Raw genomic sequence first — 16,026 nt, forward strand, 5'->3', positions numbered from 1 at the left:
CCCTACCCAACAGGGCATGCATTACATCCTGCAATTGGGGAGGGGGGGCAGTCACAGAAGTCTCCTCAAGGTAAAGGAACATTTATTCCCTTACATTGGGGTTACATTGCGGCTGCATCAGTGCTGGAAAGTTGGACAGGATCGGGCCCTACGTTTGCCCGCATGTCGTGAGAATATTCCTCAAAGTCATGGTCCAGACGAGAGTGGCCAAAAGGGGGAAAAGACCAGAGTTCATCCCAGGTCTCCTTAATTAGCTCCATTTATTTAGCCCTTCATGTAGTAGTAGCTTAATTTGTTTAAGTTGGGGGGGAGGGGCAAGAGAGCAAATGGAGAAACACGGCTAACAAGGGATGGATGTAACAGCAGTTAGGCCTCGCTTGATGACAGCTGAGCCTTGGGGTTACAGCTGGGCATTCATCTCCAGTGATTCTGGGTCCTGAGAGTTCCCAGCTCCAGTATAAATATTCCCAGAGCTCTCTTCGGACACGGGTTAAATTCCTTTCCCTCTGCAAAGGGATACATTACTGGCACTGGGACACCCACCCAGTGGTGTAGCTGGGGGGGGAACACAAATTTTTGCAGGTAGCCTCACTGCAGCGTGCATGGGGCCCCATCCCCTTCAGAATCATTCCAGGTGGGAGGGAGCAAAATGGAGGCATATGTTCCTGGAGCCCGATCCTGAGCACATATGCTTCTGGGGCCCAATCCTGAGCCTCACTACAACGTGCAAGCGGCGCCTCCCCCAGCCCTTTGGAGCCATTCCAGGCGGGGGAGGGAGCAAAACTGAGGCGTATTATTATTATTAGTATTATTACAACAGTATTTATATACCGCTTTTTAACGAAAATTCACAAAGCGGTTTACAGAGAAAATCATGCCAGAGAAGACCCAGAGAAGAGGCGAATGCCTCCATCTTGCTCCCCCCCCCTCGCCTGGAATGGCTCCAAAGGGGAGGGGGAAGGGACCCCTTGCACGCTGTGGTGAGGTGCAGGATCGGGCCCCTGGAGCGCATGTGCTCAGAATCGGGTCCCAGGAGCATACGCCTCCGTTTTGCTTCCCCCCGCCTTGAATGACTCTGAAGGGGAGGGGGAGGGGGAGGAGAGGGTCTCCTTGCACGCTGCGGTGAGGCTCCCTGCAAAACTTGGTGCCTCGCCCCCCTCTAGCTACGCCACTGATGCTTCGGTGGGTCCAGCGGAGAAAGGCAGAGGGGCTCCGCGGGTCCCCCCTCCCCGCCCAGATAATGACCCTTAAACGCCTGCGAGAGCCTCTTGTGTTTCTCCGAGATTAGAGCCCCGCAGCTATCAATCCACTTTGCCCAGCGAGCGGCCCATCGCCTGATTAGAGCCAGCGCTGCCCCTTTCACTGCACGCCCGTCCTGGCCGTCGAGGATAAGGGCTGTAAAAGCCATCCCAGAAGGAAAATCGCCTCTTTAAGGCCTTAATGGGTCGGGACTGGAGGTGAGGCTTCCTTTGGGGTACTGTGAAGGGGGCCCTGCAGCCATCCAACCGAATGGGACCTTCCCAGCATTGTCGGCGTTATCAGGGCAGAAACACGCAGGCTGGAGGTAGAAACGACGGTGTCCATCTCCGGCTTGGTCCATTTCCATTTTGGTTGTAGCCGTGGCTTGATTTTATTTTTTAAGCCCTCTTTGGAAACCCAGAGAGGCCGCTTTGATTCATAGGACGACGAGCGATCCACACACCCAGGACCGTTGGCAGCTCCGTCCCCAAGCCCGTTAAGGAGGTGGCTTGAATTCACTTTTAAACCGGTTTAAGATTTATCAAGATCGGTTTCTAAACCGGTTAAGGTTGTAAAGAATCGCATATGGATCTTATTCAGCCGGTGGTGAATGGGGCTTTCTGTGCTTTAAACAACAACAACAACAAAGTTTGCCTCATTTAAATATCTCTCTTTTCACAAACACATTCAGCAAGAAGGCTGAAATCCTAGGCCTCAGCTGGCAATCCTATACACTCTTTCCTAGGAGTAAACCACTGAACACTATGGGACTTACTTCTGAATAGGCGTGCATAGGATTGGGCTGTAAATCCCATTGAGCTCTGTATACTTCCGTGTCAATGCATTTGAGGATCGGGCCAACATGGAACTCTTTCAAGACGAAAATTAAATACTAAAAAATTTTCCCATTGAAATGAATGGACATTAAAGATACTGAAATCGGATCATGCCTTGAAACAGGGAGGGGTTTAATTTTTATTGGTTTTTATTTTACAGCGCACTCTCTCTCTCTCTCTGTATCGTGTGTGTGTGTGTGTGTGTGTGTGTGTGTAACTGAGAGCGAGAGAGAGACTAATTAAATACTGAATTTTTCCCATTGAAATGAATGGACATTAAAGTTACTGAAATTGGATCATGTCATGAAACATGGCTTAATTTTTATTGGTTTTTATTTTACACCTACCTCTCTCTCTCTCTCTCTCTCTCTCATATGAGTGTGTGTGTGTGTGTGTGTGTGTGTGTGTGTGTGTGAGAGAGAGAGAGAGAGAGAGAGAGAGAGAGAGAAGGGTGTAAAATAAAATAAAAATTATACCCCTCCCTGTTTCAAGTTACTATCCGATTTCAGTAACTTTAATGTCCATTCATTTAAATGGGAAAAAATTAGTATTTAATTAGTCTCTCTTTCTCTCACACACACACATGAGAGAGAGAGAGAGAGAGAGAGAGAGAGAGAGAGAGAGAGAGCTGTAAAACTGTAAACGTTTTGTGACTTTTTTCAAAGCTTTTTTGTGATTTTTTTTTTAAAGCACAAAAAGTTTCTTGAGAAATAAGCTGTATATTTTAACTCCATTGGATGTAGGTCTAAAAAATAAAAATCCGCAAGCGACCACCGTCTGCTGCCAAACAGAAAGTTCCTGAAAAAAATGGCCCAGGCAGATCTCAGGCGCGCTGCCGGCAACTCCATCGCAGCGAGGAGGGGCGGGCCTCCCAAATCAAAGCAAAACAAACAAAAAACCCCGAGGTGAATAGAATGCAAGGAGGGGGGGGTGTGAATAGGAGTCAGCAGCATTGACTAGAGCAGGGACGTGCCATAGGTGGGGAGGCAGGAGAGGCAGAGCCTCCCCAGGCAGTCCGAAAAGCGCTGCTGCTGTGTGAGGTGTACAAGCACTCACAACCCACGCGAGGCTGAGTTCTTGCGTGCCTCACAGGGCAGCTGTGCTTTTTGAAGGGCTCCAGTGGGGAGGCTCTGCCTCCCCTGCCTCCCCACACATGGCACGTTCCTGGACTGGAGAGCGCCCAGCCAGTGGCATAGTCAGAGGGGGTGCAAAGCACTAAGTTTGGCAGGCACCTGAACGTGCTGTGCAAGCAGCCCCCTCCGCCTCCCCTTCACAGCCATGGGGGGGGGGAGCAAAACGGGGGCATTCGTTCTCCCTGCCTCCCTGCCTTCGCCTCTGTTTTGCTCCCCCCATCCGGAATGACTCTGAAGAGGAGGGGCTGCTTGCACGCTGTGGTGAGGCTCCCTACAAAACTTAGAACCCAGTCCTATGCACGTCAACCCAGAAGTAAGTCCCATTATCGTCAATGGTGCTTACTCCCAGGAAAGTGTGGATAGGATTGTAGCCATTGCGGTGAGCCGCCCCTCTAGCTACGCCACTGGCTGGGCAGTCTCCAGTCCAGGGGAGGCAGGGCCGCTTGTCGGGAGCGCTCAGGCGCCTGCAGGACTGACTGCTCAGCCCCCCAGCTACGCCACCGCGCCCGGCCAAGCTTCCCAGCGGCGCGTCCCGTCCGCCCGAGCGCTGGCGCTCCCCCCGCTGCCCGGGCCCTGCCGCGCGCCTTGCCCAATGGCAGAGGAGCGCACCTCCCCTCTGCGCGCCCATTGGCCGTCGGAGGAGCCTGCCCGGCTTTATGAGCGGTCGGGCGGGGGAGCGAGCCTGGGAAGGGAGCGCGGGGCGGTGCGCGCAGGCAGCAGCGGAGCGGAGCGGGTCCGACGGCGCGCAGCCCCATGAGCCCGATCGCCGGCAGGAGGCTCAGGCTCGGGGGTGCTGGAGCCGCGGGAGCTGCATGGCCCCGGGGCTGGCCATGACTTCCGTCCAGGGCCGGGCCAGAGCCGAGGGGGCGCCCTCGCCGGCCTGCAGCCAGGCTGGCCCGGGGGCGGCTGCGAGCGCCGGAGAGGCGATGGGCGCCGAGGAGGACGGCGAGCAGCGCAAGCCCAGGGCCGCTCCGGCTCTGCTGCCCTTCAGCGTCGAGGCGCTCATGGCTGACCGCAGGAAGCCCGCCGGAGCAGGAGGCAGGGACAGCCTGGCCGATCTCGCAGGGCCCTCGGCCCCCCAGCGGACCGGCGCGGACAGGCCGGCCTCCCCCCTGGCCCTGGCCAGCCACTTCGCCGTCGGGGGACTAGTCAAGCTGCCCGAGGAGGCGCTGGTCAAAGCCGAAAGCAGCCCCGAGAAGCCCGACCGGACGCCCTGGGTGCAGAGCGCCCGCTTCTCCCCGCCACCCCCAAGTAAGTGGGAAGCCCCAGGAGGAGGGGGGCGACTTGGAGAAGAAGGTAGTCCTTTCCCCCTGCTCATTTGCAAGTGCTTGGATCCCCAAGCCGCCTTGGGCTGTCTTGACTCTTCTTACTTTCGAGTAAACCTGTTGGCAGGAGATCGTGGAACTGAATTGCCAGGAAACACACACGCACCGTTCAATTCTGCGGACACAACCAGGGCAGGCACACTCCAAATGTATTTACTTGGATTGCTTTTCCCCATTGGGTTGGCACCGGGTGCCCCGTGTACTCTTTTTCCAGGGCACGTCCTCTTTTTTAGCTTCACGTCCTGGAAAAGAACTTAAATGTCCTCCTTTTCCCTGTGAGCAGGAACCGCAGGCCCTTCTTGTAATTCATACATTATAGGCATGAAATGATAGGTAATACCGTTTTAAATTTAATAATAATATAGTGTTTAAATTAACCAGTTAAATAAGTTTATGAGTGTTTTTAGCTTTCATTTTGTCACGTTCTACAGGTTTCTTGGATGCCCTACATTTTTGGGGTGCCCGGTCCTCTTTTGCAGTTATGACATTTGGTCACCCTGGATGGCAACCCCCACCTTGCTAAACATTCGGGGTTCAACAAGACAGACTTCCAAGTCAAATGTTTAGCAATGTTTACTCTTTGTAATGAGGTCACAAGGCCTAAGACTGAGAAAGCCATCACACTGGAAGTGCCTGCAGTCCATTGGCTTCAATGGGGCTTCCTTACGAGTAAATATATTTTACGATTGGATGCCAAGCAAATTATTTTCTTCAAGGCATGATCCAGTTTTAAGGCATGGCCCGATTGTCTTCAATGGGGTTTCCTAACAAGTAAATATATTTTAGGATCGGATGCCCATCGGCTTAAAGCGAATTACAGGCTGCAAACCACTTTCAGCCTCCAGCGGCCCTGCTCCAAATGAGTTGAGGAAGGGATTTGTGTGCAGATCTGTTGCTTCTGTGACTAATATTTTGCTCCCAAGCCATCGTCTCCCTTCCTGGTACCCTTTGAAATCTAGACTATCCAAGGAACCGCTTTGTCAGGCAGCAGAAGCCCCTACCCAAGCATTTTTGGCCTGTTCCCACCAGTTGCCACTCCGGGCCTGTCAACCCAGTCCAGTGAAGCGAAGGCATCCCAGGTGATAAGCCAAGGTGATAAGCCAATGTCTCCTTGATTCTCGTTTCCAAACATTTTTTGTCTGTGACCGCAAAAATGAGAGTCTCTGACACTTAAAAAAATGATTCCGATTATTCAGAATGAAAACAGATTGTTCACTGTCAGCTTTCTTCCTGGTGATGCATCTGAAGAAAGGTCATAAAAGCTTCAGCTGAAATATATTTGCTGGTCACATTTGCTGGTCTTGTGTAAGATTTTTCTCGTGTTGGATTCTTTTAATTATAATTAAAGTGACCTTGTTTCAGTTGAACTGGATTAATCGCCAGTTGCATTGCTTTGGGGGTAAATGGCTTCCTGTTTCTTTTTCAGGGGTGGGGGAGAGCTTAATTTTAAGGTTCAAAGCTGCTTCACTCCCAATCGCTGTCATTAGCTTTTGGTGTGCCAACAAGTCTCCCTAAAGTAGAAGGGCAGAGTACTAGATTTTTTAATTAAAATCTCAGCAGCGAAGCCTATTATTTACAGAGGAGGCCTGTCTGCTTAGTTCTACCTTGTAATATATTATTCCTTTAGTTACTTGCAAGCCAAGTCCCTTATCTGCTCTGCAAACCCTTATCCTGAACAACTTGAAGTTAAGTTCCTGGACCCAGAACGGGATTTAATCGGGATGATAAAATCTTGCGTGGAAGCAAGAAGGGACAAAACCTCAGCTTTGTACAATATCCCTGGAACAACCAAAACCGGGTTAAGATGCAGTATTTGATTTTCAGTTAAAGTACTTGGGGTTAAACACATTCTGGATCTCCCTTGTGCAAGAGAAGAAAGAGCCGGAACTTTCCATTTTGATTGAAGCAATGCTTCATTAAGCCACTCTCCTGTGGATTGAAACAGGACATTTTTTTACAGCTTCGAAAGTATTCTTTAAATAAGATCTCCAAATTAACATAAAATAAATTAGTCAAATCCTAGACATATCTACATATGGGAAACATGTTTCATTGGCACGAACATGAAGGAGCTGCCTACCACATTTGTAGTAATGGTGGATTGGGGTCAAACACATTAGCTCTTTTATTTGAACCTGTTGCGCACTTTTAAAGTTCAGTTCTTTCACCTTGAGAATTGATCTCTGGTTGATTTCTTAACAAGACATTTAAAAGGTAAAAAGGGGAGAAATCCACCCGATTATCCAGCATGACAGGCCTGGAGCAGACTGGATTAATTAGAAGTTGCCTTTCTATAAAGAGATGCAAATAAGTTTTTTGGAATTTATATAAGCAGTTCAAGCCAGCCCTCCTTCCCCTAGTTAATGGCTAGTTCTTTTAAAACAAAATTTTATCAGGAGCCATTTCTGAGTAACTAAGAAGTCTTTTTTGAAAGTAGCTGTCCAAATTATTGCAAAGGAAATGGGGGGGGGAGAGAGGAGAGGGAATTTGATCCGTGTTTCCTGTTGACAAATCTTACTCGATTTCCTTTCTTATGAGTTTCTGCTCTCTAATACTTCAAATTTAGCTAGGGAATAGAATTGAAAGAACCCTTTGAAGCAACTCTGAAATTTGGGAGGGATAGAGAATTTATAAGATTTTGATTTCTACGGTCCGGTCTTCAAAACACAATCCACAGGGAGAATTAGTACAAAAGTCATGTGAGAGGCGACGTATGTGGAACTCTTATTTGTTGCATTGGAGTTTACATAGCAGAGGTTCTCGGGAATTGTGCTAAATTAATTTAGGATTGTCCATCACTTGCCTGTGCCACAGTCCAAAATACCACATACTAAGGAGTAAGCATCATTGAACACCTTTAGACTTATTTCCAAGTAAACATGCATGGAATTGCACCAAGAGTCTCCTTTCTGTACACCGAACTACCTAAAAACGACATCCAACCATTTGCTCTATATATTTAATTAGAGCAAGTGGAAGGGCTTGATTTGGACCTGATTTTAGGCTGTGATTTTAATTCCCCTTTCTAGGTTGTTAAGTGCCAACAGAATTTGTCAGCTTTCAAATAGGCCTAGGAGTGGGGTGTCTCCAGTCGAAAACCTACTTCTCCTCAACTAGGCCTGGGTAGGAGTAGCGGAGAGAGTCCCTTTCTAAAAGGCTACAAATGGAAGGAGAAACGGCTCTTTAGGAATTCATAATGAATGACATGCACATTCTGTCCCCAAGAGTATAATAAACGGGATGTGAGTGACAAGGCCTGCCCTTGGGATCTTTTTTTTAGTTTGTTTATTGGGTATAATACACTTTCCTTCCTCCATCACCACCCTGCCCTTTCTCCCTTCTACTTAACTGCTTCTCCTACCCCAGATACAACTTTATTTTTTTTATACTAAAAATCCAACTTCTTGGAGAATCTGGCCTTGCAGTGGGACTTGCCCACTGCTGTCTCAATGGGATGGGAACTACCTTTGCGAGGCAGTTGCAATGCGGTATAGCCCAGCTTTGCTGGACTGGGCTGCCCTAAGGCTGCCATCCAAGACACTGATTTGAGCTGTTGGCAAAACCCTTGGCAGGGATCGAGAATCTAGTGAAAAGGGAAAATGCTTGGATTTAAATAAACAATCTGGTTACCCAGCACCTGAATCTACTGGTAGGGGTGTTTGAAAATGGTGTTATTTATTTTACTCAACTCATTGTGTTCAGTGTGACTTGGGCTGTAATCCTAACTTACTCCCCAGAAGCCAGCACCTCTATCTATTGGCCCTAGGCCCCGTGTTTAGGATTTTACCTGTCGCCCACACGAAATGGAACACAGTCTTTTCTTGTTTGAAATTGGTTTGAATGCCAGAATGTACCCTGCTGTGATTTTGAGACCCTGCTGTTACAACAGTCAGCGAGGTGCTTTCAAAATCAATTGACTAAATCCCCCCAGAATTTGCCTTGTGGCTCATATAATCGGCTCCTGTAATTTTAGGAAATTTAGAATTTAAAACCAGTTTGGCCTGTGAGCTTCAGTAGGGCTAAAGTGCAATTTCACCATCTTACCGTGCTTTAACTGATTATGCAATCCTACATGTGCCAACTCAGAGGTAAGCCCCATTGTGTTCAATGGCACTTACTCCCAGTAAAGTGTGCATAGGATTGCAGCCTATGGATCATATGCTCAGGCAAGGGTCCCTTTTACAGCCCATGTTTTAACTTGTTTGGGCAGAAGTCAGTCCCATTGATTTCAATGGGATTTACTCCAGTGTCTCGGTGTGTGCAGTCCGTAGGGAGTAGAGAGAGCACTTTATTGCCCCCATGATCTGGTTTAGCCAAAACATTTGGGTTGTACTCTGAATGCTACTCTAAATAATTAGTGGGGGGTTATAATTCCAATTCAGTGGAAACTAAAAGTATAAATAAGAATGATGTGGTTCTAGTCCCTGTTGATTTAAAGCCAAACCCCTTGGTCTCTGGTAGTCTGAAGAGTATGAGTGAAAAACGTTTGATCTGGGACTTGGGCACAAAAGAGGCTCCCCCCTTTTTCTCCTCGGGGCCTGAGGGGTGGCAGTGGTGGGGTGGGTGAGATCTTTTCTCTGCCCTGTCTGTGTTTGGCCCCCGCTTAATGGGCATCATCTCTTGTCTCCGCAGGGCGCGCCAGCCCACCGGCCTGCACCCTCCGGAAGCACAAGACCAACCGCAAGCCCCGGACACCCTTCACCACTGCCCAGCTGCTGGCACTGGAGAGGAAGTTTCGACAGAAGCAGTACCTCTCCATCGCAGAGCGGGCTGAGTTCTCCAGCTCGCTCAGCCTTACCGAGACACAGGTCAAGATCTGGTTCCAGAACCGGCGTGCCAAGGCCAAGCGCCTGCAGGAGGCTGAGCTGGAGAAACTCAAGATGGCAGCCAAACCCATGCTGCCACCCGCTGCCTTTGGCCTCTCCTTCCCACTGGGCGGCCCAGCTGTGGCCGGTGCCTCTCTGTATGCCTCCTCAGGCCCTTTCCAGCGCGCTGGCCTCCCTGTGGCCCCAGTGGGACTCTACGCTGCCCATGTGGGCTACAGCATGTACCACCTCACCTAGAGCACCCCCCCACAGACTGGGTGGAGACTCTCCAGGTGGGGATCCCTGCCTGCCAGGTGGATGGATCTCCTTGCTGGCCATCCTGGAGGAGGAATAGGCCTTACTGGTCCTCCAGCCCAGGCGGAAAGATGTGCAGGAAGGAGGGCTGGTTGGTGCTCATGGCTCACCCAGGACACATCTGTCCTCAAAGGACCATCAGTGCACCTCAAAGGCTTTGACTCCCCCCCCTCACGGCAGCCAGACTGTGTGGACGCTCCCCAAGGGCCCAAGGCTACAACACCCACCCGTGGCGCTTTGCCACCAGTCCCTCCTCCACCACACCCTGAGAGGAAGGGGCTCTGCAGACTGTGTAATATACTGTACAGTTGAAAATTTATTATCGTTTATATTAATAGCTATATTTGATAAATAAATTAATTTTAAATGACCTTGGGTTGAGATGCTTGGATTCTACCTTCCTAGCAGGCCAAATATATGCCTTTGAATCTTCTGAGTTTAGGGTTTAGTTGGAAACATTGGGGGGGGGCACCTAGAATGTTTGAGAACTACGTGTGTTCAACACCTGGCTGCAACGACCCTGACTGAATTGATTTACGTGGGACTTTGACCGGGACAAACTCCCATTTGTAGGGTGCCCTTTCCTTGGAAGAAAGTTCTATCGAACTTCCTTCCAACCAATAGATAGCCATTCCTTTCCTTTTGGGGGAAAAAGATCAAAGGCTTCATCTTTAAAAGGGCCCCATTGATGTATTCAGGATTGCAGTCAGAAGCTTGGAAAGCAGGAGTAACATCAGTGGGACTCCCGTATCCTTGCTTGGCCTGGGTCTCATCCCTTTCAATCTAGCAGGAGTATATAGGTATCCCATTGGGCTCAACCCCTCCCCTTCCAAAACAGGTTAAAGTTTGACAAAACCCTTCTCTTCCCTCCCCCACCCCAACACCAAATATTATAATTTTACCACTACAATTCTGCAGGTGATTGGACTTCAAATTGTTGGGAGCTAAAATGGCGGGGGGACGGGACGGACGGAGAAGAGAGCTCTAGTAGTCAGACCAGTTCCACATTTGGATCTAATAATACATGAAAACTTAATAATGATAATAACTCCTAAAAATTGAAATCCAAAGATTGTGGTGCAAACCAGCAGTGGTCATCCCAAGTGGTGATTAGCACATTAGGTGCAGTCCCAAAAATGTTTGAATCACATTTAAAGCATCTGAACACTGACAAATTTCCTATTCAAAAAAACACCCTGCTTGGTTCAGCATACATTATTCGCAAATCTACTACAATGTCCAAGGCCCCTGGGTGGGGCCCGAATAGTAATTAACACCAGCTAAAGAACTGAATAATAAGAACTATTATTACTATTTAATAATAATAAATTTGTATAGTACTTTCGCATTTTCAAAGTGCTTCATGTGTATAAACTGGTTGCGATTCTTACTGCACTTGAAGATCTGAAGTCTTCTGAGCCCCGTATTGCAGAGGGGGGAGCCAACACTGAGAGGGCCTGCAGATTTGTACCTCCAGTGCAAGCCTAGGCCTGTCTGCTCAGAAGTAAGCCAGACTGAGTTCAATGGGCCTTACTCCCGGGTAAGTGTGTAGAGCAGGGGTCTCTAAACCTTTTGGCCAAGGGCCACATCAAATATCTGGCGCTGTGTCAAGGGCCAGAAAAAAAAATTAAATATAAAATTTAAATAAATACATTAGAGAAGGAACTTAGATGAATGAATAAGTGAATGGGCTCAAATGTCCAGGACTTCTCCAAGCACGAACACAGCCCAAAAAATAAATGGACCCCCATTTCCCCTCCCCACAAGCACACCTCTGGTTGTGTTTGGTCAGCTGGGCCAGAGGCTCTCAGGGAATCGGAGGCTAGCGCGGGGCCTCATCTGGCCCCCAGGCCAGGGTTTGGAGTCCGCTGGTATAGAGGATTGCAGCCTCTAAGATTTGTAGAGAGCAGAGTTCCTCCCCCCACCCCAGCTCCATCTCTAAGCATCACAATACACCAGCTAGAAATGGAGTGCAAGCAAAATTCCATTAGTGCTGTTTGGGACTACCGGTTTGGGAAAGCGTCCATGAAATCCAATCCTAATCCATTGCATGCTGAATTAGGAAGAAATCCTACTGAATTGAATGGAGCTCGCTTCCAAATATAATGTAAACTAAAGCGGCAGTAAAGAAGGCCAATTCTATGCTAAAAGGTATTGAGAACAAAACAGCTAATATTATAAAGCCGTTGTACAAATCTATGGTAAGGCCACACCTGGAGTATTGTGTCCAGTTCTGGTCGCTGCATCTCAAAAAGGATATAGTGGAAATGGAAAAGGTGCAAAAGAGAGTGACTAAGATGATTACTGGGTTGGGGCACCTTCCTTATGAGGAAAGGGCTACGGCATTTGGGCCTCTTCAACCTAGAAAAGAGACGCCTGAGGGGGGACATGATTGAGACATACAAAATTAAGCATGGGAAGGATAAAGTGGATAGGGAGATGCTCTTTACACTCCCACATAACACCAGAACCAGGGGACATCCACTAAAATTGAGTGTTGGGAGGGTTAGAACAGACAAAAGAAAATATTTCTTTACTCAGCATGTGGTTGTTCTGTGGAACTCCTTGCCACAGGATGTGGTGATGGCATCTGGCCTGGATGCCTTTAAAAGGGGTTTGGACAAGTTTCTGGATTACAAGCCATGATGTGTATGTGCAACCTCCTGATTTTAGAAATGGGCTATGTCAGAATGCCAGTGCAAGGGAGGGCACCAGGATGCAGGTCTCTTGTTATCAGGTGTGCTCCCTGGGGCATTTGGTGGGCCGCTGGAAGCTGGACTAGATGGGCCTATGGCCTGATCCAGTGGGGCTGTTCTTATGTTCGAATGAAGGCCGCAGCCTGGTATTCAAAGATGTAGATGTCTTCCAATGGAGCTAAGCGTGGCCTCCTGAATGGAGCTCCCAGTTGATCAGCCTTTGATGGGCTTGAGACTGGAATCTTTCAGGCATCTGGGAGAAAGGGAGTCCTGTTCCTAGAAATTGTGCTCAAACTAGAATCTGGGTCAACTGCAATTTAAAATAGAACAAAGCCTATGCACGTCTACTCAGAAGGAATTGCCATTGTATCCAGCAGAACTTACCCGCAGAAAAGTGTGCATAGGATTGCAGCCTAAGTCACTGTGTTTGGGTCTGGACTGTCCATCCCAAGTTATTTAGTTTGTATGATATTGGAGGGTTGGGGAAGGATCTAGTTAGAAAATAGACCTAGGCCTAGTATATCAATCACGTCTCACTGCTTTGATTTATGTTCATTGTAGTCGACTCCTGCAACCTGACCCCAGCATATGTTTACTTGGAAGTAAGTCCCAATGAATTCAGTGAGACTTGCACCCAAGTAAGGGTGCACAGGGTTGCAGCCATTGATGTCTTTCATAGAAATCAGTTCCATGCAGAATAGTCCAGGGAGGTGAGGAGGGTGGGGAGACAGGTGAGGCAGAGCCTCCCCACAGGAGTCCTTCAAAAAGCACCACCTCTGTGTATAGCATACAAGCATTCACAACCAATGTGCACAGCCTCCTTCAGAGGCAAGGGGAGGCAGAGCCTCCCCACCGGAGGAGGCAGCTGTGTGCATGGGTTGTGAGTGCTTGTACACCTCACCTCAGGCAGCTTTTTGAAGGACTCCAGGGGGGAGGCGCTACCTCCATCTGCCTCCCCACCCACCACACTGCCCTGGAGTAGTTGCACTTGTTGTGTGCTTCCCAGCTGGGTCTGAAAGTCGTTTTCAGGGGAACGTATGGTATCAAACTGGCTTCCTCTTGGCTGAAGATCGGCTTGCTAGCCTGCAATTAGGCAGAAGACGCTGGGGACAATTTGGCTGGAAGTGGGTGTTGGGGGGATTATTATTATTATTATTATTATTATTATTATTATTATTAAAGTCAGTAACTTAACTGTGTGAAAATCCCATCATCATCATCATCATCATCATCTTGCTTTTTGTACTCCCCTTTGCTTTCTGTAACTTTCACCAAGTTATTATTATTATTATTAATAATAATATTAATTATAATTTATTATTATATTGTATTATTAAATATTATCTTATAATATACAATATATTATATTGATGATGATGATGATGATGATACTACCACCCCCAGTATTTATATACCGCCTTTCTTGTCACTGGATTGCTCCCCCAGCCCAGCACGGCTCTGAAAGGGCCGCTTGAACACCGCGGTGAGGCTCCCTGTCAAACCGAGTGCTTCGCCCCCCTCTAGCTACGCCACTGCATCTTCGGACGGACAGGGCAGGGTAGAGCCGTCCGAGGAGCGGAGGGGGCGATTCCCAGGCAGATGCCTGGCTGTCGGCAGGGGCTGGACGGGAAGAGCGGGGGGGGGGGTGGAGGGATTCAGCCCCCGGGGCTGTGCTTTCTCGCCCCCCCCCTGCGCCAGGCGCCTGCCTCGCAGCCCAGCGCAGCCCGGCTCTCTGGACCAGGGTCAGTTTGCAGCCGGCTCCGTCTGAAGTCTGAGCTCGCCGAGACTCCCCCTCGGAAGGGACGGCGACATGAAAGGGATTCGCTTACAGGCGGCGGGGGGCTTGGAAAAGACTTCAAGGGGAGAGGTGAGCCGCGGGGGGGGGGGGCGGGAGGTCCGCACCCTCGTCTATCCAAACACTGGGCGGGGGTGGGGAGGTCGGATCCCTGTCGTCCCCCCAACGCCTCCATAAACCCAAAGAGGCAGCCTCGGGCTTGCCTTCCCCCCATCCAGTCCTGTCAGACCACAAACGCGACCATTGAGGGTGGACTCCCTTTTTTCTGCGTGTCTGCCCGCGATCGCGTATCCAGGACGCACGTGGGAATGCAAAAGCCCGTGTGCGGGTGACTGGCGGGCTTCACAGTCCAGCTGAGCCCTTATTTTTTAACTGGGAGAGTGGCTCAAGTCTCTGGGGAGGGGGCTTTGCAGGAGCCACTGTCTGATCTGAAAAGTCGCTCCCCCCCCCCACTGTGCTTAAGACCCCTTGAGGTCCTCGGGACGGGCCTCCGACGGCTGGGAGGCTGCAGCTCACCCCCTCCGGCCGAAGCGGGCTGGGGACGGCGCTCCGTTCCCGGCCAGCCTCCCTTTCCGCGGCTGCCTCTTTCATGTGCAGGAATTTCCCAGCGCGGAGGAGGCGAAGCCGGGGAAGCCCAGTAATTGCTCTAATGAGCACGGCGGCTTCTCAGCTCTGCCAGGCGCGGGCAGGCTCCAGCCAGGCGGTAGCTGCGGGCCAGGCGGGGACCGACCCCCCCCCCCCAGCAGCCAGGAGCTTTCCCTCCTGTCTGCCTCCTCACCAGTGGGGTAGCCAGAGGGGGGGCAAAGCTCTAAATTTTGCAGAAAGCCTCACCGCTTTCTGGTGAGGCTCCCTGAAAAACTTAGTGCTTGGCCCCCCTTCTGGTTACGCCACTGCTCCCCACCCGCCCTCCCCCAGTCGCTGCCCCTTCGGCAGCCTTGCCTGGCGCCCTCCACCATTAATCACAGCCAGGCTGCCCCCGCAGCGGTTCCCACGTTCTACTGTCTCTGAACAAGACCCACCAGCGGAGCCAATTGGAGCTCTCCAACTGGGGAAGCAGTTTCTCCGGCTCACCAGGAGCGCCCCCCCCAAACCTAGTGCTTTGCTCCCCTTTAGCTACGCCACTGAGCTAGCGTTGCCGCCGCGCTCAAACTGGAGAAGCGGTTTCTCCGGCTCACCAGGAGCCCCCCTCTCTCCCCCCCTTCCCAGAGCAGCGCAGTAAAGGGCTCGCTTACACCCGAGGAGTCCTGCAGCCCTGGCTCAGGCTTGCCCTCGAGGAAACCAAGGCAGGCAACACTGGCCCAGTGGCGTAGCTAGGGGGTGCAAAGCACTCGGTTTTGCAGGGAGCTTCACCGCAGCTGCAAAGCGCTAAGTTGAGCAGGTAAGCTCAGCCCGGTGTGCCAGCGGTCTCTCCCCCGCCTCTTTCGCTCCCCCCACTCCGGTTTTGCTCCTCCAGCCTGGAATAGCTCCGAAGGGGAGGGGAAGGCGGTGCACTGTGGCTCCCTGCAAAACTTAGCGCTTGGCAACGGTGGTGAGGCTTCCTGCAAAACCTAATGCTTTCCCCCCTCTCTAGCTACGCCACTGGGCCAGTGTTGCCTGCCTCGGTTTCCTCGTGGGCAAGCCTGAGCCAGGGCGACAGGACTCCTCAGGAGTAAGCAAGCCCTCTAGTACTCAGCCCTGGAAGGAGGGGAGAGGGAGGACTCCTGGTGAGCCAGAGAAACAGCTTCACTGGTTGGAGCATGGCAGGCAACACTGGCCCAGTGGCGTAGCTAGAGGGGGGCAACGCACTAGGTTTTGCAGGGAGCCTCACCGCAGCTGCAAAGCGCTAAGTTTTGCGGTGTGGTGCGCGAAGGGGAGGGAGAGGGGCCACTGGCACGCTGCGCTG

General features: G+C 50.6%; 1 protein-coding gene across 1 annotated transcript; it reads left to right on the top strand.

Moving 5' to 3' along the window:
* The first annotated feature begins 4,020 nt into the window (after positions 1-4,020).
* Positions 4,021-9,596, top strand: MSX1 (msh homeobox 1). The gene is made up of 2 exons (XM_066632234.1): positions 4,021-4,459; positions 9,166-9,596. The coding sequence occupies exons 1-2, from the start codon at positions 4,021-4,023 to the stop codon at positions 9,594-9,596; spliced, it is 870 nt and encodes a 289-aa protein (XP_066488331.1).
* Positions 9,597-16,026: the final 6,430 nt, after the last annotated feature.

This window comes from Tiliqua scincoides, chromosome 6 (assembly GCF_035046505.1).
Source record: "Tiliqua scincoides isolate rTilSci1 chromosome 6, rTilSci1.hap2, whole genome shotgun sequence".
NCBI classification, from domain to species: domain Eukaryota; kingdom Metazoa; phylum Chordata; class Lepidosauria; order Squamata; family Scincidae; genus Tiliqua; species Tiliqua scincoides.

What these genes read in the sequence shown, in the direction of transcription:
- MSX1 (XM_066632234.1), top strand. Translation starts at nt 4,021, where the DNA reads ATGGCCCCGGGGCTGGCCATGACTTCCGTCCAGGGCCGGGCCAGAGCC. An exon ending in CTTCTCCCCGCCACCCCCAA is followed by an intron (nt 4,460 to 9,165) that starts GTAAGTGGGAAG and finishes TTGTCTCCGCAG; the next exon opens with GGCGCGCCAGCCCACCGGCC.